General features: G+C 47.5%; 1 protein-coding gene across 1 annotated transcript in view; it reads right to left on the bottom strand.

Annotated features, from left to right (window-relative positions):
• Window positions 1-23,506, bottom strand: part of SVBP (small vasohibin binding protein) — a 210,504-nt gene extending 186,998 nt beyond the window's left edge. The window contains exon 1 of the mRNA XM_069610835.1: window positions 23,172-23,506. Coding sequence (XP_069466936.1) covers window positions 23,172-23,291 — 120 coding nt within the window. The 5' untranslated portion in view covers window positions 23,292-23,506. The remainder of the gene's footprint in view (window positions 1-23,171) is intronic.
• Between the last annotated feature and the right edge of the window lie 478 nt (window positions 23,507-23,984).

The following is a 23,984-nucleotide window of genomic DNA, read 5'->3' as shown; positions in this document are numbered from 1 at the left end:
TGTGCCCATAAGCAAGTACCATCGGCCATATCTATAAGCACCATATACCAATCAATGGGTGCTATTTACGGTGCTTGTAAACTATTTTTGTAACATACTCGCCAGTAATCAAGAAATTCACAAGAGCATAGGGGATAAACATTCCTAGAGAATGAAACAGAGGACAAACTCTAATAATCTAATAAGATATGGACCCTTGATTCCTTGGCTAATAGAAGTAGTGATAAGCTTGTGAGGATGACAGCATTACCAAGACGATGGAGCTAGCTTAAATTGCAGAAGGTGTTCTTTTGGTTAAGTCTCGCGGAGGCGTTTATCTACAAGGCGATGCCGTAGGTATAGATTGAGCACAAGAAATATTTATATCCCCTGTTAGGAGGCATGAAGACAGCCATGGGTATATGTCGGGTTTGTGAAAATGTATGTGGTGGAACAATAGCGTTGTGAGCTTTGTGTCTGATTTCGATCATTCCCTTATGTAGTGAAGTGGTGATGTCACCCATAAGGCATGTGCATAGGACTAGGAGAGCACGAGGAGGTATAGAAGTAGGTGTCATAATTTACAATTGACGGGATAAACCGTTCTGTGGCTGTGCACGGATGGCGCATGCGCGAGATTGGTGGGTGTGCCTGAGGAGGCAGAGAGTTGTATAAGGGTGGTGGGAGCCAGAGAGGCTTGTGATAATTGAGAAGAACTTGTATTTGTGAAGTTGAGAAAAAGAAGATTAAAAGTAATTTTACTTAAAAGCCTCGACTTGAGGTCAAGCAAGTATAAAGCAATGTATCAGGGGAAGTGCGTGGGGATACGCCCCTACAGCACCTATGTAATGCCCTTCCGCGATATAAGGACAAGGTTTGTAAATATAACGTGGAATGGACGAAAAACACAGAAGGTAAATTGACAAAGCCATGGCCACAATGTGGAAGCTTCTCCAAATCGGTGCAGCATTCATTAAACACACACACACATACACATATATATAAGAGGCTTATAAGGGAAAAAAGTTGAGCAGTCGTATGGCGATATTCAAGCTCTGGAGAATGTTTCAGGACAACGAGGGGGAAGTAGTGAGGCGTCAATGGATGCTGAGCCAGCAGGAGACCTCGGGCGTAGCGCCCTTGGCCCCTGCTCCACCTCCTCCTGACCATGAGACCAAAGGGGCCAAAACAGAAGCTCATGGATTATATCCTATACAGGGATTAAAAGCAGCAGAGGGGTACACAAATCCAACATTGAAACCTCCACCATATAACAAGAAGGAGGGGCAAAAAAGGGTCACGCAGCGAGACCCAGAGGAGCGCCAAGGAGGGGTGGGAAAACATAGCATCGAACAAGTGGGTAGGAGGCCAAATACTGTTGAAATTAGATGGGAAGGGGGCGCTGTTGCACACTGAGAAGATGGCCGCTTAGACCCGAAGCTCCTGCGCCGCCTTCACATCCTGCGCTGATAAATCCGTCCTTGGGCTGGCTGAAGTAGATTGGTGTACCAGTTGCGGCCGGGCTCGGGCGTCATCTGTGAAAATTTGAGCCCCCGGCGGCGCTGCGTTTACGAGCTCTGCCCCCGCGGAGTTCCGCCGACACGAGCGGCGCTTCTGAGCCGAATCCTGGTTCCAGGTGAACTTACTCAACAGTCGAGGCTGCAGGGCCGCTGCTGGGCGGGGCTTTCTCCTTGGCGCCGTATTCCGTATCCTTCTGTGAGGACGCTCTGGAGACTCGCCGCGGCGCTGGATGGCCTACCCTTCCCAGGTCCTGGCTTTGACCCGACGCTATCTCCTGGACCGCCTCTCCTGATTCTGGTATGATCCGACTCTCGCTGGTGTTAAGCTGTTGCCGGGTGCGGAGCCCCGCTGGCGCCGCTGGGTCCGTAACCCCCCGGGCTCTTAGTCCCCCCTTCGGACGTGGGCCCCCCCCCTACTGCACCAACTGCCCCTCCGCTTGTCTGCGCGGCTGGCGCCGGCTACACGACATACGCGGACCGCTGGGCCCACGCTCCTCTCTTTTCATTTGGGACACTGAGTCTGCTCCCGGTGGGGTGGGCCGCGACCCTGCTGAGATCCGTTGCCAGGTCCAATACACGTACATTGAAGACGCAAAAATGGGGGAGTCTGGTAAGTCAAACAGAGCCACCAAGACCCCTGGGGGCAAGAAGAAGGGCCCCATGGACACATTAACCAATACAGCTATCCAAACTGTGGCAACTTGCACGCAGCCAGATGAGGAAGAACAGATCGAAAGGGATGTGTTGGACAGGGAGGATAAACTGGCCACGCTAGTTCAGAACAGATTTTTGGCAGTGAATACTAAACTGGACGAGATAGTAGCTACCATAGGCTCACTGAAGGCCAGGATCGATAAGGAGTGCGCTCGGGTCACCGAGGCTGAAGGCAGGATAAGTGCTAATGAGGATACTATTGGGCACCACAGCCGTGATATATCGTATATTAAAGACACGATGAGCAAGCTCCAGAGCAAATGCGAGGACCTCGAATCCAGGTCCAGAAGAAACAATGTCCGCGTTGTAGGTGTGGCCGAATCCTTCGGCAAGGGCCAGATGGAGAAACACATGGAAGAACTGTTTAAATCCTTATTTGGGCCTGAGGCACTGTCTGAACACTTCCTTGTTGAGAGGGCGCACCGTACCCTTGCCCCGGCGCCCAAGCCGGGGGCACCACCACGAACCATAATTGCTCGTCTGCTGAACTACAGAGACAGGGACACAATCCTCCGTTTGGCTAGAGAGGCCAGCACATTGCATTACGAGGGAAACCGTATACATATCTATCCTGACTTTTTCGCCTCTGTCCAGGCCAGCAGGCGGTCATATGAACCGGTAAAGAGACTCCTTAGAGAACGGCAGATCAAGTACGCCTTGATGTTCCCGGCCAAAATGAGAATCCAACATGCTGGAAGGTCGCACTTTTTTGAGAACCCATCTGAAGCACTATCCTACATTGAATCTTCTATACCCCTCCCTCCGAGGGGGGAGCGACCTATCCCGAACATTAGGCCCCGGCCGGCGGACTAGGAATCACATATTTTCATGATTTGGCATTCAGTGGCTTTTCGGCCCTTTTGATGGGAGATAACAGTCAGCCATCTCCTGTGTGAGGTGGCGCTGGTGGCCGGGGATGGCGGTCATGTGAGGCAACATGGCTACCCCGGGAGTATTCCACAAGTTTGGGATTGGTCACTGTCGAGTTGGGGTATACGGTGAGGGGGGTAGGCGGGGTGGAATGGGGAAAGTTGGGGACGGTTTTCTTCGAACCCCACGGTTTGTGGTTGGATGGTTACCCAGCTGCATGGGTCTTTGTTGCGGGAAAGTTTTGTTGGGAAATGGTTATAAGTTACGGTTGAAACAAGTGGTCTGGAGAGCACCAGCATGGTCCATTATGCCTGACTTGACGTCTGGGGGTCTTGGGTTATTATCCTCACAATCGTTTTGCAAGGTTCTGCTCACGCTTTGAGGGTTAAACTTGTCTCATGGAATGTGAGGGGCCTAAATAATCGTTTGAAGGCCAAGAAGGTGGGAAACTACATGGTCAGGCATGGGGCTCAGATTATTATGCAGCAGGAAACCCATACTGTTGGTTCTGATAATGATTTACTGCTGCCTGGGGCAAGTCCAGGTTCTGTACCAACTACTCATCCCAGTCCAGGGGGGTCGCTACACTCATACACCCGAATCTTGGGCTTCGACACGAAGGCCATAAATTGGACCCTCAGGGTAGGTATGTTCTGGTCTGGGGCATGATCGCTGGTCAGCAGATATTGTTGGTCAACACATATGGGCCGAACATCGATGACCCTGCCTTTTATACAGATCTATACCAACAGATCTCTGCAATAGATATTCCCAATATAATCTAGGGAGGAGATTTTAATATTGCTATGAACCCGGGACTGGATAGATCCAGCACGATTATTAGAGAGCCAACCAGGGCTGCCCTCACTATGCAAAGTATCCTTTCGCAGCTCTCCCTAGAGGATGCCTGGCGGGTCCTCCACCCGACTACGAGGGGATACACGTACTATTCATCGGTTGATGATTCCGAGTCCAGAATCGACTACTGGTTTGTCTCCCCCCTCCTTGATCGCAGGAACACAGGCATGTGAAATACTGGCTCGCACGATGTCTGACCATGCCCCTATAACACTGGAGGTCACTTATCATAACTGCCCTAGACCCTCCAGGAGATGGAGGATGCCCGGGGGCTTGCTTAGGGACCCCGGGGTGGTGGAGGCATGCACACTGAGATTTCTGAGTTCCTCGAGATTAACATCGACTCAGTCGATAAATGCTCCACTTTGTGGGAATCCTTCAAGGTTTGGGTCAGGGGTGCGCTACTTTCCAAATCTGTGGGTCTACTTAAGGGAGTTCGGGCTGAACTAGCCCTGACTGAAGGCAAACTGAAAGTTCTGGAGGACATTTATGCCCGCACCCATGACAAAGCCTTGTTAGCTGACATACAACAACATCTCCAAGAATTTAACAAACTAGCCTCCAGGGAAGTGCAGTTCATTGCTGGACCGATCCGAGCCCGAAGATATGGCGAGGGCAACAAGGCGGGTAGGACACTCTCTAATCTACTCAAACAGGACAGGCACACTAATCAAATTACCAGCATACAGAAACCCAACGGTGCGGTTTTGGTTAACGAGAACGAAATTAATGCGGAGTTCGCTGGGTTCTACGAACAATTGTACAAAAATAGAGACACTAAGTCGGCTGCTGAGATAGGGGCATACCTTGCGGCACTGTCGATGCCGAAACTCCAAGAGGAGACCCGCCTGACACTGGACCAACCTATCACTGCAGATGAGATCTCTGAGGCGATTAAAGATTTAACCTCTAATAAAGCTCCAGGGTTAGACGGCCTGGGTGCAGAATTCTACAAGGAATACAGCGCTGAGCTTGTTCCAGTGTTGCTGCGGGTCTGGGAAGAATCCCTTGAATGTAATATATTGCCTACATCCATGAGAGAGGCGTTGATAACTGTTCTCCCTAAACCGCGCCGCCCTCCACAGGATATGTCGTCCTATAGACCTCTATCTCTTATTAATACGGATGCCAAAATATTCGCCAAGGTGCTGGCCAACAGGCTTTTGCCGGCGGTTCCGACACTCGTTCACCCGGATCAGAATGGGTTTGTCCCCGCTAGATCTACTGCGCTTAACCTGCGTAGGCTATTTGGCATAATGGCCCAGATTGACCCGGGAAGAAACGCTGTGGCCGTCTCATTGGATGCTGAAAAGGCCTTCGATTCTGTGTCCTGGGCCTACTTACTAGCAGTAAGTGAGGCATTTGGGATAGGCCCGAACTTCATCAGGTACGTGAAGTTGCTTTACACAAAGCCAGGGGCCGGGTCCTAACCAACAAGGCAGTTTCAGATATGTTTCTTCTGGGACGGGGCACTAGGCAGGGCTGCCCGTTTTCACCTATACTATTTGCCCTAACAATAGAACCAATGGCAATAGCGGTCAGGCTCCGACATTCCAACAGGGGCATTAACCTAAAGGGGACGACCCAGCTGATCTCTTTGTACGCGGAGGACACACTACTGTATATCCGTGAACCGAATAACAACTTAGAGCCTGTGATGGTGGAAATTCAAGAGTTCACTTCATACTCTGGCTACTCCATAAACAAGGATAAATCGGAGGTCTTCCCTCTCACACCGGCAAACGGCTGCCCCAGCTCATTGAGTGGGCTGAAATGGTCTAGTGAATCCATCATATACCTGGGAATACTTGTGTCACACGGTAAGGATAGGTTATACGCTGATAACCACAACACCACATTACAGGCCCTAAAGACCAAGCTTCTATTATGGGACCGCCTTCCGATATCATTACATGGCAGGGTAGCGCTTCTTAAAATGGTAGTCCTACCTAAACTGCTATACCTGTTTGTAAACATACCGATCTGGCCGGGAAGACTCTTCTTCACTAAACTTAAGTCAATGGCTACAGCCTTCCTTTGGCATGGGGAGACTCCCAGAATTGGGTGAGGTAAAATAATTGAACCATACTCGTCGGGCGGCCTGGCGGCCCCGGACTTTGACTTATATTATTATGTGTCCCAGGCCCAATTCTCTAAGTATTGGTATTGGTATTGGTATTCCAGGGATGGCGGCCCGCCGCATGTTGATGTAGAGGAACTCACCACCGCTCCCACGAATATACAGTCCGTAATCTTTGATGCCCACTATAAGGACACGTGTGATTTCAACCCGGTTAGTTGTACTGTTAAGGCCTGGAGGGCAATATTTGGGAAACTGGGATTGTCGATCCTGTATAACCCGGAGGTCTCTCTCTGGAACTACCCTGGTATCCCTCCGACACATGATGTTTGTCTGCGATCCGCCTGGGATCCGGGGGACGAAATGCGCCTGGGAGATATGTTCATTGAGGGGAAATTCGCAACCCTTCAGCCGATAACTGGTGCGCTCGGCAGAGGCCCACTAAGGGTACTGCAGTACTACCGTATGAGATCGGCTTTCCAAAAACACTGGGCAGCCTTCCCTGATGAACCCCCTACACACCCCTGCGTTCAGATGATCACGGCCGGGGACCGCTTGAAGGTGTCAAGCCTATATGCCATAGTACAGACACACTCACCAACAACTAATCTGAGCAGAGATAAATGGGAGAGAGATCTCCAGATCCCTCTAGATGATGAAACTTGGGACAGGTACTGCTCTCTCACCAAGAAGGTTTCCCTAAACGCCGGACTACGAGTGATCCAGTTTAAAATCCTTAACAGGTTGCACTACACCCCTGCTAAAATAGCCAAGTTCGCTCCCAATGCCCCGAGTCAATGCCCCAAATGCAAAACCGAGTATGCGGGCTCGTTCCACATGTATTGGAGCTGCCCGGTGGTGACTGAGTTCTGGAGGGAGGTGGCAGATGTACTTGATGAAACCACACAAATCCCCCCGCTGTTGATTCCACAGAAATACTTATTTGGGGATATAGGAAAGTGCTCCGAAAAGATCAGAAGACTATTTAATGTCACATGTGCAGTGGCCAAAAAATGTATTCTGCAACAATGGAAAAACCCGGCACCACCCACTATGAAACAGTTCCTCCGGGAGCTGGTCTATGTGAATGAGGCTGAAGAACAGTTTGTCCTCACATGTCCCTGTGAGCAAACCCAAGGACATTTGGGGCCCCCTCAGAATGTTTCTTTGTGATATGATCCTTGATGATGACAGTGATGTTTAGACTCGATACCCCTTGTTGATTCAGGTCATATGTACTGCTACCTCTCTATTTCTGTATCATGTTGATTTTAATTTGTACAACGCTACTGGTACTGTGTTTGTGTTTCCGAACCACTAATAAAAAAGAGTTTTAAAAAAAAAGAAATTAGATGGGAAGACAGTGGGAGAAAAAGGAGGGGCAAGTAAGGAAGTAGCAGGCTGTAAGGGAATCAGTGAAGCACGAGACTAGGTAGAGATAATGGAAGAAGTAGAAAGAAGGAAGAGAAGGAGGAATGCAAGAGGGTGCGAAGAGAAAAGCAAAGGGAAGAGGAGAAAGAGCAGGAGCAGCAAGAGGTGAGGAGAAGAAGGAAATTTCAAGAGAGAGGAAGACAAGAAGGAAAAGCAAGGTTTGGTAAGAAGGGAAAGGAGAAATTTGAACTAGAGCGGCTCGCAAGAGAGCGCAAACGCAAGGAGGAGGAGGAGCGCGCAATAAGAGACACAAGACTGAAATGTGGATTGACCACGTCTCACGATAACGCGGGAAGAGATAGGCAAGAGGAGCAAGATCGCAGCAATACATATGATAAGGCAGCCGCGCTGCCAGGTAAAACCAGCACAGCGTACTCCATAAGGGGGGACGGCGGGAACCTCATGGACTTAGGAGGGGAACCACAGGGAGACCAGTTACTGAGGAGACAGCTTCCATGATGATTTCGACAGTGACCTGGGAGACACAGAGTCAGAAGACAACTTGGTAGAGAGTGAGGACGAGGGGATGGGGCAACCTGTTGTCGATCGACAGTGAATAAAACCGATCGAAGCTCGAAATGGTGAGCAGACAGACACTGGGGAATTGCGTTGCGACAAGGACGAGAGACCACAACGGTCCAGGAATACTTCACGAAGCATGGATGGGGTAACCCCATATACACGCACAGGTTTAGGGACCTCCCAGCCTGAAGGGGGTGGGGGGGGAGATGGTAAGGGCGTTCACCGCCACCAAGACACCCGGAGATCAGAGGGAGAGATTTGGTTGACAAGAGGATTGGACGGGGAGATTGGGTACTGGAAAAGGGAGAGGGTGGCGAACTCAGTACATACCATGGAAACATACAGACAAGGAAAACTTGAGGTGTAGGCTACCCCTGTGGACTGCGGGTGTGGGGAAATGGAAATACGAGATGGAAAGGATGACAGCTGTACAGACATTAGAAGTGGGTGACGTAAAAGGTTTATTAGTGGCGGTCGTCAGAGAGGCTGCCGATGATGTATGGAGAAGGGCAGAGTACCCAGGAGTAACAACCCAGAACACAGCACACAATGGTTTGCCGTTCACTAACTGCCGAGCAGCTGTATGGTAAGCTCTGCAGAAGCAGTGCCCAGACACATCAGACATTAGTGCGATTATGGCACGCAGAATGGGTGGGGGGGGGGGGGAACGTAGATCCCTTACAATATATTTAGGCTATTCAAGAGTTATGGTGCCTTGAAAAGCATGAACCGTGGGATAAAACAGTGGCATTAGTCTATCATACTATGCCAACGGTTACCAGAAAAGGTGCAAAGGCAACTATAGATGTTGGTGGGAATAGAAGCAAAATCCTGGTCAGAAATACAACTCACAATAGTACATTACTGCAGGCTAATACAAGAGAACGCGGGGAAAAAGCGTAAGGAAAGAAAGCAGGAGGAGGCGAAGTTAGTGCGGAAAGAAAGCAGGAGAAGTTAGTTTCTTCTGCACTATCTAAATACGCCATGGGAAGGGGCAGTATTAACAAGCACAGGAGGACAAGGGGCGCCACAGACAGTACGCACCGCCGCCTGAGGGGGGGTTTGGGTGTGCGCAGCATGGGTTTAGAGGAAAAGGGGGGCCACCAAGAGGGTGCGGGTATGGGCAGCAAATGCAACAGAGTCAAGGGGGATTTCTGGGAGGGTATCAAGGAGATGGGCAACAAATGCAGCAGGGTCCGGAGTGTTTTATTGGAGGGTATCAAGAGAAAAGTGAGAGAACCGCCCCAGTGCCGGGTGTGCGGACAGATAGGACATCTCAAGGCTATGTAGAAGCAGAGGAGGGAATGCAACAGAACGGGGGAATGCAATACCAGTCAGCATACCCAGGGGAACAGAATTAGTTTTATGCCCAGGACCAGACACAGCAATAAGGACAGACACCGAACACATACCTGCAGACCCAACATCCCATAGCATAGACACCACAGATACTGGAGCCTGTGCAGCAATATTCGCAAGCACCACAGATACCGCAGATGCTGGGTAACACAGCAATCACACACGACACAGCAAATATGCAGAACAGCAAACGACAGGACAGTGGCACACAGGGACTCTACAACGACTCCCTCATTAGGAAGCTATGGGGAGTAACAGTGGTGGGGGGCAAACGATTCCTGGGAAACGGAATGCCAACGCCTTCAACACATAAATCTCTAATGCCAAATCGCACTCTAAAGAGATTTTCGCCATTTTTTAACAAGCTCATCTCCCCCGCCCCCCAATACACCAGATGAAATAATCAAAGATGAAGCCTGGTGTACCAGCATTCAAGCTGCCATGCTACACAAAATTGACCTTCTCCAAAAGAAAATCAAAGACCACTGCAAAGCATTACCTCAACAGACAGGTACCAAGCCTACTAAAGCCCCACCCTTCTCGCCCAAGCCCACCATACCCGACTTCTCGTTCAGGGACGTCACTGAAACAGAAGTCGTCTACTAAAAAACCTCAAACCCTCCCCCTGCAAAGGCGATATTTGCCCACCAAAACTCGTCAAAGACAGCGCAGACTGCTTTGCGCCGCTCTTTACGGCTTTTATCAATGCGTCTTTTAAAACAGTTATCCCTGCTAGCCTCAAAGAGGCTTGGGTCTGGCCCCTCCTAAAAAAACCTACCCTCGACCCCCTACAACCCAACAACTACAGACCAATAACCACAGTGCCCTTCCTCCGGAAATTACTGGACAAATCCGCACATTGCCAAATCCAGTACTTTCTGGAAACCCACTCCATCCTCGGGACTAGGCAATCAGGCTTCTGGAAAGGACACAGGACAGAAACAGCCCTGGTGAATCTGAAGAGTCAGATCACGCAAATCATGGACAGGGGCAAGCCAGCTCTTTTGCTCCTTCTAGATCTCTCAGCAGCTTCCGATCTGGTTGACCACAAGACCCTCACCTCACACACTCAGCCAACTTTTCTAAAGAATCAGCTCTATTGGTCACCTCCTTCTTAGAGGGTAGAGCCATGAAAGTCTTCTCGGACATTGCCAACGCCACTCCCACGACAATACACTGCGGGGTCCCTCAAGGATCCTGCACTGCACCCACACTTTACAACTTGTTCACCAAACCTCTTTTTGACAAACTCGACTCATACGGTATCACGTACACGAACTACGCGGACGAGACGCAAGTACTTCTACCCCTCTCAGGCTCATACCACGAAGACGCTAAGGCACTCCATTCGATCTACTCCATCATCCAAGCCTGGATGGCAGTCAATGGCCTCTGCCTCAATGGAGACAAGACTGAAATCATGATACTAGGTCAACAGAGCACCCTAGACAAACTCGACACACTGTACGCTAACTTCTCCATTGACAACTCAGTCATCCCAGTCTCCACAGCTGTAAAGACACTGGGGGTATACATAGGCTCCTCTCTATCTATGACCAGACAAGTCAGCGCAATCACCTCCTCTTCAGCGCATACCATTAAACTCATAAACGCCATAAAGCCATACCTCTCCAAACCTAACTGCCTCTCCATAGCCAGAGCAACCATTGGAGCCAAGCTGGACTGCAATGCCCTTCTAGCGGGAACATCAGCAAAAAATCTGAACAGACTCCAAGTCACACAGAACAACGCCCTCCGGGCCGCTCTTAGTATCCCAAGAAGAGAGCATATCTCCCATGCCAGACACTGAGCCCAATGGCTCCCGGTCAAAGAGCGGATCACACTCAAAATCCTCACCCTCACCGCCCCGTCCTATCTATCAGAGACCATTTCCAAACCCTCCTCCTCCCGTCCCATAAGGACGCAATACACCAACTTACTCTGCATCCCACACATCAAAAAAGCGAAAGCCGGTGGCCTTAGCTTCCCCTACATTGCCGCCAAGACCTGGAACGCTCTTCCTGCAGACATTAGAGCGGAATCACTACCGATTTTTCGCAGGAAACTGAAGACCTCTTTCCATGCACAATAATAAGTGACCAACACAAATCCTTGTAAATATACTGCATTGCAATTAGTACAAATTTCATATTTGCTACTGTAAATAATGTACTTATGTCGATATATTGTCAATATTGTATTATATGCAACAAAGATATGTCTGTAACAAGCGCCACAATGCCCCCGGGCTGACACGCGCTCTACAAATCTGAATAAATGAAAATGATACCCTTAATAGGAAAGCACACAGACTGACTTGATGTGTTCCATCCTGTCGATTACACCCAACCCTGCAGAGGAACCACCCATAGGGGTGACAATAGGTGACGACGCTTTTTCCTTTCTTGTAGACACTGCGGCGACTAGATCCTGCATCCGGGAGGGAAAGTATAGTAGGTCAGGTAATGGCAGCAATGCTCAAGGGTTCTCTGGGGTGACGGAAATAGTTGTTTTTACAGACGATATTAACACTTTCTATAGGGAAACACGGCTTAGCTTTACCCTTACTATATTCTCGGCAGACACCCGTAAACATACTGGGGAGAGATATCATGAGCAAACTTAACACAACCATTTTATTCACTGATAAAGGAATAGTATGTTCCACAACAGGGATACGAATTCTAAACGCAAGGGAGATCATTCAAGCCTATTGTGGGCAGACGGTACATAGGTGGGTGCCAGTAGATGAGGAGCTGTTCCAATAGGGGACTGAAATAATAATAGCATGGTTCCCAGGGATTCAGGGGAAAATGTGGTGCATTCCAAACTAGTACTTATTGTGGCCAGAAATACCATTAGATGAGAAGGAAGGGACGATAGTGCCACTAGAATTAGAGGCAGTAATAGTGGGGGACGACTGGATAGCAGTGCATGGGACAGACGACACAGGGCGACCATTGATTGCTGTGGCAGAAGGATATGGTTTATCACGTTTACAGACAAAAACAGATCAGAGCACAGGATGGTGTTCGAGATGATCATCACATATTGGGTGAGGATACATTACAGAGAGGTACCACAGAGAATGATGATGCTAAAAGCACCGCCGACATTTCTCGAGGAAGACCTGGCAAAGGTCCCCAGCATTTTATGGGCCACAAGTCACTATGATGTGGGGCTTCTGAAAAGGATAGGAGCCGTGAAAATCAGGCTGATGCCAGGAGCCATATTACCAAGAGTTAGACAATATCCACTGTCGAGGGAAGCAGATTAGGGTATCTATGAGACCATTGCAGCACTAGTGAAGCAGGGCATTGTGGGGATTTATACAGGACTTGCGCCCTCTTAACAACATTGTAGAATCAGAGTTTCCTTTAGTTCTGAATCCATTGACAATTTTGCGTAGCATTCCCACGGTAGCTACCTACTTCACGGTCATAGATTTGCAGAATGCATTCTTCTCTGTACCACTAAGCCCAAACTCACAGGACTTCATGTCTATGTAGAAATAATAAGTGTCAACATACAAGACTTGCTCAAGGGTACTGTGAATCACCTTCCATATTCAACAGAGTACTCCAAATTGACTTGGGTAACGTACAGATGGAGATCAAAAGACATTTTTCGGTATGCCCGTGGTGATTGGTAGCAGACTCGGGCAAAAAGAAACACAAGAAATAGTACTGCTACCAACACACTCGACCCAATTGCCTTCTCATAGGAGGCAGAAAGTTGTATTGGGGAGCTTCTCTGCTTTTACTAATGGAATGTATCCCAAAGTTGGTTGCCCATGAAATTGTCAAGGAAGAAAAACACACATGATGGGCTTCATTGTGAATATACTTGATTGTATTGAGACAAAAATAAAAAAATAAATATATATATATATATATATATATATATACACACACACACACACACACACACACACACACACACAACACATTTCTAAACTAAAGACAAAAACATATTAGTGTTATAGACAGAACAGCATGAATCATATTTGAGTCTTGAAACTAGTGTGATTTTAAGAAAAATCAAAAAAATAACATGAAACGTGAAAATAGCATATCTAATAAATACACCTATGGTTTTGAGCCTGAATGGTGCTTAAAACCTCAAGTTGTAAGAAATATCCAGATACTGAATATCTGGTGCGCGGACTTTGCTTAACTTGCATGGTGATCATGGATTATTCAGATGTCGAGAGAAGTTCTAATGGTCATACATCTGCCTGATACGTTTTGCAGGAAAAAGTAATTCTGATAATCTTTTGCCACGTACAGATGGAGAGCATGGTTATACAGTACGTAGATGACATATTGATTTGCAGCAAGATGGAGGAACAGTGTAGGAACGGCTCAGTACACATGTTGACAGTACTAGCAGAAAAAGGGTACAAGGTAGACAAGGCCAAACTACAATATTGCCAGACAGAAGTGTTGTTCATTGGACAGATGATATCCCAAAACGGAAAAAAAAGTAACACCAGAAAGAGCAAAACAATACACAGGACAGCAAAACCCTCAACCGTACAACAAATGCAGCAGTTCCTAGGACTATGCAACTACTGCAGGACATGGGTATTTGACTACAGCACTTACAATAGGCCCTTATTGAGTGCACTGAAGGAAGCAAAAAGAGGGGAGAAGACATTACAATGGACAACAGAAATGACTGAGGCATTTGATGAGCTGAAGGAAGCAATATGCACAGCTCCAGTGTTAGGGATCCCAGATTATCAAAGAGAATTGTTCCCATTCTCGCACTAAGATGGAGTGGTTATGACTGCAGTACTGACACAGAAAACGCGCATGGGGACAAGCTTATAGCATCCTAGAATGGCAAATCAGACCCAGTAATGAGGACACCATCCATACGAACAGGCATTGGCTGCCGCGAATTTGCAGCAGACAAATCAGCATTATTACCATGGGATGCAGCACTACTCTTTATGTGGAGCATGCTCTCTTTACAATACCAGAAAGACCGAAAAAAGTACATTGACAACACAGAGAGCTTCAGAATATGAGGTGTTACTATCAAACCCAGCAAAAGATAGTGAGATGCAGACTTGTCAACCCAGCGACTTTCATCGCTGGCATCTTACAGGTGGGTGACTATGCACACGACTGCACAGCAAACATAGAAGAATTTAAATCCCCTATACCATGAGTGCCTCCAGAACGTGTATAGCAACTGAAATATCAGCAGCAATTCAGTGACAATCGCAAAGTACAGGAGGGTGTACTTGAGAGGGGGGAGGAGGGGAAGAGGCGCTTTACATTGACGGGTCGTCAACAATTGACCAAACAACTGGGTAAAGACATACTGGGACAGCAGTAGTGAAATTGAAAGAGAACCGTCACACTATTCAGCACAAGGAGTAGAATTAGTAGCTTTAATAGTGGCCCGAGAACACAGCAGGGAGAAGGAAGTAACAGTGTATTCAGATTCAGCCTACTTTTGACATCCACATTCTGGGCCGTCACGTTGGCTGAGGAGGGGCTTCAGATGTGCTGATGGGTCATTGGTCCAGCACACACTCCTATTGGGCAGTCTGATAGAGGCAACAGACCTCCAACAGCGAATAGCAGTAGTGAAGTGCCAAGCACACACGAGGGGGGAGGGACCCTATCTCCAGGGGCAATGAAGCAGCAGATGCGGAAGCAAAACGGGCTGCCTACTTTGGGGACATTTTAGAAATGGAGGCTTTGTCTCAGACGCACGAACAATAAAGGAAGACTAACACAGACTATGGAGTGGCAGGGAGCTGCACCCAGGGAAGAAAAAGAGTTATGGATAAAAAGGGGTTGTACAGTGGCTCAGACAGACTCCTTATGGCAGCAAAATAAAATAACACAGTGAAAGTGTTAATGCCATTCTCATTCTTGCACAATGCACTGACACAATAACACCATCCGACCCATACAGGGAAGGAGGTGCTTGCTGCTCAGACTGCAGAAACATGGTTCTGTCCTAACTTGGTGGAACACGTGGCCCAATTCATGACTAATTGTCTAGTGTGTAAACAATTTACATCGAGGGTAGTGAGAGGAGCCATACCTCGGCCAGTGGGTCCATTCCAACACATGCATGTCAACTGTGTCGACATGATCCAAGTCTGTCAAGGGTACCTCTACATGATAGTGGTTATATGCCCATTTTCCTATTGGATGAAAGCCGGTCCTTGTTCCCATTCGGACGCCGTTAGAGTGGCGAAATTCCTGATTCGGGAGATATTCCCGCAATGGGGCGTGTGAGGCCCTGAGATCCGACAATGGCCCTCACTTTGCCAATGAGATGTTCCAACACATCAAAACCTTGTTAGGAATCCAACGTAAATTCTCTTGTGCTCATCACCTGCAAGAAAACAGGGTGTGTGAGCGCCTCAACTGCTTGCTCAAGGAAAGTATAGCCAAAACTAAAAAAAAACCCTGAACAAAAGTTGCCTCCATGGTCTTCCTTTAGCGTTCGCATTAGGCAAAAAACCAGGGCCCGACCACCATTTAACCCCACATGAGGTGGTGACAGGACGGCACATGTGACTTCCCCTGGCTCCTCCCACTAGGGCTTTCAAAGCTGCTAAAAGAGAATCTGATGTATTGGGTGAGGAAATGTCCGAATACACCCCTTCCTTGATTGCTAGTGGTTATTTTATTTCTCGTCAACTGCACAGACAATGGGGGAGGCCTGACGCAGGAGAAGAGAGAGACAACACCAAAGCCAACAAGGACTTACTTAAGCAGCCATCGTTGTATCTGGGGGACCAGGTCCTGTTACGAAATTTTTCCAGGAAGTAGGACAAATCACGCTTTACAGAACCACATATTGTTGAACTGAGCGAGCGGTGAAACTAGTCGAGAAGAATACTTTGAATCACCTCGGGGACATCAAGTCCTACACAGCAGTGGCCTCTCCTAGCACCAATATCGAAAGGGCCAACAATCCACACACAGAAGAGCAAAACAATAACTTGGAATCAACACATCCCAGCAGAGGACATCCAATTGTTGCTCGGTCATGTGCTGGAGAGATAGGACAAGGACTTCCTACACATCCAGAGTGAGGGCATCCTTATTTTTCTTTCCGCACACATGTGAGACTGTTTATACTGCATTTGTTCCATGATTCCCAGTGATCCTCGTCCTGAAACTTTCCAAGGCCAATTTGTTAGGAGATCTAAAGTACTAGAAGACGACACCGATGCGTATTTCCACGTCTTCATAGCTTATTTGTCTCAAGTATGTTCACACCTGGAAAGAGGAAACCCACCTGTCCTCTCAGTTCTATGTGACCCCTGAATAAAAGCTGTGTGGAAACAGCTATTCCTTCTTGATATGGCAGACTACTATGTTAGTGGGCCTTGAATTAATACAATAACACATTTTTGCGCATTTCAGGTGGGCAACTGGTTCAAACTACACAAGGATCCAAAAAGGTGTAAGTTAAGGAAAGCATTATTAAAAGAATGATTATTGTGCCTTGTGTCTTATTTTCATGTAGTATTTTCACCTCTTTTTTGGTGAGTATCTCATGTTTCTAGAAATGCTGTATCCTCTACTATCACAACCCCAACTCTAGTAGGTGGAACAACCATGTCAGGTGGACAAGTAATCACTGTAAGTATACTAAAGAGAGGTAGATGCAGACATGGGGGGTGGAACTCAATCTAACTGATACTGCTAGAGTATCTAACAACATGTGATACAAGCACATGACTAAAGTAGGTAAAGAAACCACTGGAGAGAGCTGCTATGTCTGCTCACTAATCCCCTATACCATGAGTGCCTCAAGAACGTGTATCGCAACTGAAATATTAGCAGCAAGAGCACAATGCCTTATGTACCCATCCATGGTTACAACTCGAGGAAGATTCCGAGGGAAAACAGCGACATTGAGATGGATGTCCACTGCAACATTTCCCTATGAAGATAATTATATAAAGACACTTGACATTGATATTGTTATTTTATTTCTATCGCGCTCGTACACAAGTGTTTCAGAGCGCGACAAGGCAAGGGAGGGGAACATGGGAGAACAAAACAGCGACCTTACTAGGCCCGGTGACATTGAGAATGCGCAAGTGCATGGAAGGGGAAGAAGTGGAAAGTGCGAAGCAGAGGAGAAACAGATAAATAACAATAAATAAATAATAAAAGGCAACAAACAGTGGTAGTGCAGCCAGCAATTTGCAAGTGCTAGGTTTAAGGCAGCAGACAGGGTAGGTCTGATAAGTGCAGGAAGAAAAAGGGAGGGGGTGTATGGGTACAGCTACAGACTCCAGTGCAAGGGGTGGTCCGGAGGCAGTGTGAGCAGGTACCTGGGCCCGGAGGACAGAGGGTAGCCAGGTGCACAGTGCCAAGAGAGAACAGATCAGCAGGGGAGAGGGAGAGCGAAGGCAGAAGAAAAGAGGATGGTCTCGAGGTGCTTCCGGAACCAGAGATGGTTCTCCTTAAGTTTTAGAGTGGCAGGGAGGCTGTTCCAGAGGGAGGCCCCAGCCGAAGACAGATCAACCCCCAGCTCGTTTCTTTGAAAAACGACTGACCCTGAGGGAGTTGGAGGTAGAGAAGTGAAGAGCTTGAGAGGGGAGGTATTTGCGGAGGGATAGCTGATGGTATTTTGGACCCAGGCCCCAGAAAGCCTTGTGGACATGATGGACAGTTACCGGCAATTAGACCAGGCTATACAATAAGTAGGAAATAGGAGGGGTGCCAGGATGTTGAGAAAGACCACAAATGCTTGTGTATGGCCATGTATATAAAGCTGACGTCATGCCTGCTAGATTGGCTCCCTCTGCCTTTATGAATGCTCTGCATCCTAAACAGCACTTTGCAAAGAGAACGGCTGCCAGGCCTTTCTATTCCTATTATAAACTCTCTGGCAGGTTCTCATGGAGGCGACATTAGGGGCTGGTTGTTTTCTGTGATTTGCACGTTACGTGACTAGGTCAAATGTCTGGGGCGTGGTTGTTCCCATTTATGCACCGCGGCCACAGAAGTCTGGTGCTTCCAATTGAGTTTAAATTCAAAGCTGCTGCTCCATGCTATGTTCGTAGTGCAGCATTCAACGTGTATTTGGTCTCCAAAGTGGCTGTTTATTCCGGCTTCCCTTCATTTCAGTTTGAGCTACTTATTCCTGCTCGTGTTACAGCATTCTGCTTCTGTGAAGTTTTATCTTTCATACGCCGCAAGAAGCACGTGGCTGTCAGCGTTCTGCTCCTGTGACTTTGGTTCATTTCTACGCCGGAGGAGCACGCGGCTTCCAGCGTTCTGCTTCTGTGATTTCACTACAGACGCTGCATGGAGCACGTGGCTGCCAGCATTCATCAGCCGCCTGGGTCCACAACTGTTCTCCTTATCTTAAAATCAGCCGAGTTTCACACAGTGCCGTGTTTGCCAGGTTTATACAGTCGCCTGTGTCCGCGGCTGTTTCTTTAACTTCAGTTGAGCTTCGTCTGTTTCCTTGCGGACATTAAAGACATTTGAAGAGTTTGGTTTTCCACAACTGATTTCTCTGGCCGTTATATCAGCATTTGGATTCAAAAGGCTTTTGCTATACAGCTACGGTGTTCCATCTGAGTAATCCACTGTCTTCCTCTTTGTTTACATCCCGCAATTCAGGAACCCCTGCCTGGCCAAGCATCATTTCAGGTACAATTCTACAGAGTTATTTGTATAATTCTGGGAGTTCGCAGTTTGTAGGTTTAGCTTTAAGTACTAATGGTCTTTCAACTTTGTAGTTTCACACTTCTTCAAGGGATACTCCTTCCTATTGACATTAGAGGATTTGGGTGTTACTACTATTGGATCTTGATTTGGGAACTTCTCCATATGCACAGGACTCCAGGACGCTTTGCAGTTATTTAGTGCACCACCCAGACAGTAGTGCGTCCCTTACCAACTCTTCATCCTTATTTGATTTTCTCTTGGAATTCCTTCTCTTCAAATACCTGTTTTTTCCATAACAAGAGGAGATCATCACACGCTAGGCACCACAACTATTTGAACATTGCAGCTTTGGTAAGTCATTCTTAGCTTTCTTCGGCATCTGGTTGTATTCTGTGTGCCTAGTGTAACAGCTGAAGGATGGAAAGAAAAAGTAGTAGTAAGCAAGGCACACGCACAAGTAAACACAGTACAAGGAGAAAATGACAAGTGCCTAAGACAATGGGATGTGAGCACAAAGGTACTGACCTGGGTGGACAATGAAGCTTGACCAATACCCATAATACCACTGAAGAAACCAGCATTGCGTTTCCAGAATGATGGAGCTGTAAAGGTTTGAGAAAACAAGGAGGGTAGGTACTCCAGCAATGAAGAGTGGGACGGCAGTACTAATGGATCACTATTGGGGGTGAGGATCCAAAGCATATGAGAAGCTGCCACCCAACTGGGGAGGAGTAGGTTCATTGGTACACCAACATGCCAGTACTGGTAGTACCACAGAAGGACATCTTAGACAACTTCCCTAAAATAGACACTACAAAAAGAAAGAAAAGGTCAGTATAAGTGAGTATAGTATAAAGAGAACTATTTCTCATCAACTTCAGAAACATCACTGGACGATGTGCCACCCGAGCACTGGCTGTTCGGTAGGGCAGATATGTTTTTCTTGTAAGCAGTTCCAGCTGTATAGACATATACAAACACAAAATGGTTGCAGAAAACGAGATGGGAGCTGATGCAGACCATAAACTCAACAGTAAATGGCTTCAACGCGATAAAAGAAGAGCTTCGAGCAGTAAGATTGGTGGCCATCGAGAACAGATATGTTGTAGACATCCTCACAGCAATGGAAGGGGGAGTTTGCGCCAAGATCGGGAGTTCCTGTTGCACGTTCGTGCCCACAAATGACATAGAAAATGGCACAATGACAGAAGCGGTAACAAGATTGTCGAAAATGCACGCCAAAATGGAGGAGGAAGCTAAAGGAACAGGAAAAGATCAGAGGTGGCTGTCATATTTTTTTCCTGGATGCCAACATGACTGGAAGATGTACTGAAAGTACAACTAGGAGCACTGATCCTAGCACTAGGACTGTGTGTGATCAAGACCTGCATTATACAATGTCACAAAACGACTGAGAAAGCAATAGGAATGAAACTTTAAATGTTGAAGAGATCAAGGGTAAGACAGTAGAAGAGAGAAATAACCTGGGGGGAAAGATAAAGGAGTGCCCACTGTTCCCGACTGAGAGGATAACCTTCGACGATCCCTTTGATAACAACAAATACTGGGTGAAATGGGTATGGTGCAACCCAGAAGGAGAGTGCAGGTACATGGCATGGAGTTTCGGTGATCATGCAAATTACTACGGACATCTTAGGGGAGTGACTAAGATATGGCTACCAAAAGCAACAGTGACTAAGTATGGTGGTTTGATCGACAAGTCGACGAGGGGGGGGGCTGAAGAGAGGGTCCCTGGAATGCCCCTCCTCGCCCCCCCATGAACATGACAGCCCGAAGAATCAAGAACGCAAGATGCCAGTCGCTTTTTGGAAAGCCCCCAGGAGTGCCAGTGACATTCACACATGCAAACAGATATTCACTCAGATAACCATTAAAACCTTAACCAGCCAATGTCTTTATGGATACAGGTGCCACAACACTGATCGTGGATCCAAACAACTCACTGGATCAGAATGACTGAATACCGAACATCTGTTGTGCTGACATCATTAGTGGCAACGTTAGCCATGAAGCAAACTCTCACCCATGCACGAAGTTACACGGACACACACGAAGAACATGCATACACAGTTCTGTAGCTAGAGGACAGATCCATACTGTCAAAAGCTTTTATTATTTTCCTCATTAGCCGAATGCAGAAACAGAACACAAGGCAAGGAAGAGATGCAGAGTAAGCTTGCAGCAGCTTATTGCAACTAACCATATGGAACCATAGAATTGTATAAGGAACCTGGAAGGACCATGATACTACTAACCTACAAGAACAATAGCACAATATAGACATATAGCAATTATAGCATAAACATAATAGAGTTACATGAAGCCACAGACCTCAAAACGAAAAAGCAAAGCACAATTTGGCTGCACAAAGCAGCAGACCAGGGCTTGCAGCGAAGGTCAGCGATGAACAGAACACTATTAAGCTCAGAAACAAGGAGCCATCTGCAAAATACTAGAATACATCCTCAAATTGCACACCAGAGAGTCCTTGACCACATGGTTATTCACCCGCGATGGGAAGATGAGCAGTTCCCAACAACACAGACATGAAGTGAAACATGGATTCTTTAACACCATTGCAATCCCGAAGGAACAATGAAAGGTAAAGAGGTAATACTAACGGTTACACTGGGAACACATTGGGTCCCATTACAAGTATGCCGGTCCGGAAACAACGGTGCTGGTAAGCTTACCGGCACCGTTGTTTCCAGACCGGCATACTAGAGGTCTGCCTGCCGGAGCCGCCGTGCCAGACAGGTCTGACCCTGCCGGTCACAGCAGCCATGGTAGGCAGACCGTAATGGGAGCACCGGCACCGTTAGCTTCCATGATGCCCACTCCCAATTGGGACTTACAATTTAGCGCCGGCAAATCATCACGGGTCTGGCAGCAAGACGCTGGTAGCACTGGCACGGTTACTGCAGACCCGTAATGAGCCCCATAGTCTTTCTCATCGCCTGGAGAAGGTGCACTGGGAACAGAGCTGGGTACCAGGCCGGGGGAAGATCAGCTCCAGCCAATCAGGGAACACAAATCCATGGGTGGATGGCAAGGGCCAATGGTAATCCTGCAATAATGTAATAGATCGTTTTGTGGGGAAGGGGCAGGCAAGCAACCTGACATGCGAGGGCCAATCGAGTAACATCTATAGGTGCTGTGTATAGGAACCATCACCCCAACTATCTAATCATGTACCCTCATAGGTTTTGGAGGAAGAGCCCTATGTTGTGACGCAGTCACTGAACAAAATGGCCCAGCACAGGCTCAGGAGCTGTGATTTCGAGAGATTCTCAATGTCCTGTATGATCTCGGTCTGTGTAATAAACAACAGTGCCAACTTGCCCCTGGTGGAGTCCTCCTTCTGTGTACTGGGGAAGGGTTTGTTGGGCCCTTGGTGAGAGAATGGTGATCTTGTAGTGTGAACCCCAGTCCCTCTGTTATACCTACGCCAACAGTTGCATTAGGCTATCAGAATCAAATTTTAAAGCAAGGATGTAGCAATAAATCAATGTACTGAAATTTTGGTTGGAAACACTGAGATGCGTCAGCAGAGCATGCCCCAAAGGCCAGACTCCACAGACAGTTATTGAGGGTGTGAGAAAATAACTGAAGTGCAAGTGGTGAGACATATAGAAATGGACCCAAATAGAGAATGAGACACAAAGAGCGAGACGCCCATAGAAAGTGAGATAAAACTAGGAAAAGGGTGTTGGAAAAGGACAGGCATTGTGAGATTAATTGAAATGGGTTAATAGGCCTCGGCCGGGTTCCAGCACTAGAGTGATTTTAAATCCGTCCCTAAGCTGAGTTCTAGCCCACTTAAAGCCTCGATTGGTAACAACCTGCAATTCTTTTTTTCCATTTAACGCACTGTTTAGGACTATGAATTATAGACATTTGTTAGATTTTGCAGATGCACAGAATAGTGCTGGTTCCCGCTGATTTCTCCGCCCTCCCACTTGTCATACTATTGACTTCCACATGTTCCTACACTACTTCCGTTTCATTCCCTTCTCTCGTTCCATTCATTCCTTGGCAGCTGCGTTTCTTTTTCCCTCATAATGCCCCTTTCTCTTTTCAGGACTCGGTCATCCGTTCCCATTCACTCTCTTTCACCACCATATACTACTTGCCGTCACCCACCTCGGCCCTCTGCCGCTGCTTTAACTCGTGCTGGGCAGCTCTCTGCTTAGCCTTTTCCAGGCGGTGTTGCGCAGGGTCCTTGGCTCTGGTCCGGTCTTTTCGCCCAGTGGCCGGGTCCATTTCCGTGGCTGCTGTTTAGTTGGGGGGGGGGGGGGCGGAGAGTTAAGCGGCCACGGGTTACAAATAAATGACGCCTGTCGAGAAGATAGTCACAAAGCTCCGTCCATGCAACCAGTAATTGGACACTTACTACCTACCCTAAGCCATCAGGCGGCAGTAGAGGTTACACCGAGAAGGGGAGAGCCTGCTAGAAACAGAAAAGAGACAACTATCGAGCAGCCAAAGGACGTAAGCCAGGCTTCACTTGAGCGAAGTAATCGAGAAAGGACTACAGTTTTCAGACAAAACATAGATATAAAAGAAATACATAACCGTGTCAGAAAGGCTTTTTGATTTGGTCATCTTATATTAGTTTGTAGGACTTGCGCTTGTTGGTGACGGAGGTCTACAAGTGAAAAATGTGTCAGGCGAAATGAAGTAGACGTAACGGTGTCCGCGGGCAGGACCGTAAAGAAGATGCGCACTTTTCAGTAAGCCCCATGATCACCCTAAACAGAGATTATGAAGCCCCACCGAAAAACTTGAAAACGGAATCAACATACAAAGTTTTACGCTGGATAGAAAGCACCATATCACATTATTTTTTACCTCTCCCAGGTTAACACCCATTGCATGATCTTTTACAACACAGGACAACTATCAAAGAAACACAAGTACGTTTACGTAGCCCTCAACCTTTTTTGTAACCAAGTC

Source organism: Ambystoma mexicanum, chromosome 8 (genome assembly GCF_040938575.1).
Source record: "Ambystoma mexicanum isolate Mex_15411 chromosome 8, UKY_AmexF1_1, whole genome shotgun sequence".
Taxonomy (NCBI): Eukaryota; Metazoa; Chordata; class Amphibia; order Caudata; family Ambystomatidae; genus Ambystoma; species Ambystoma mexicanum.
Note: the sequence above shows the minus strand (reverse complement) of the source record. Positions and strands in the feature narration are given on the sequence as shown.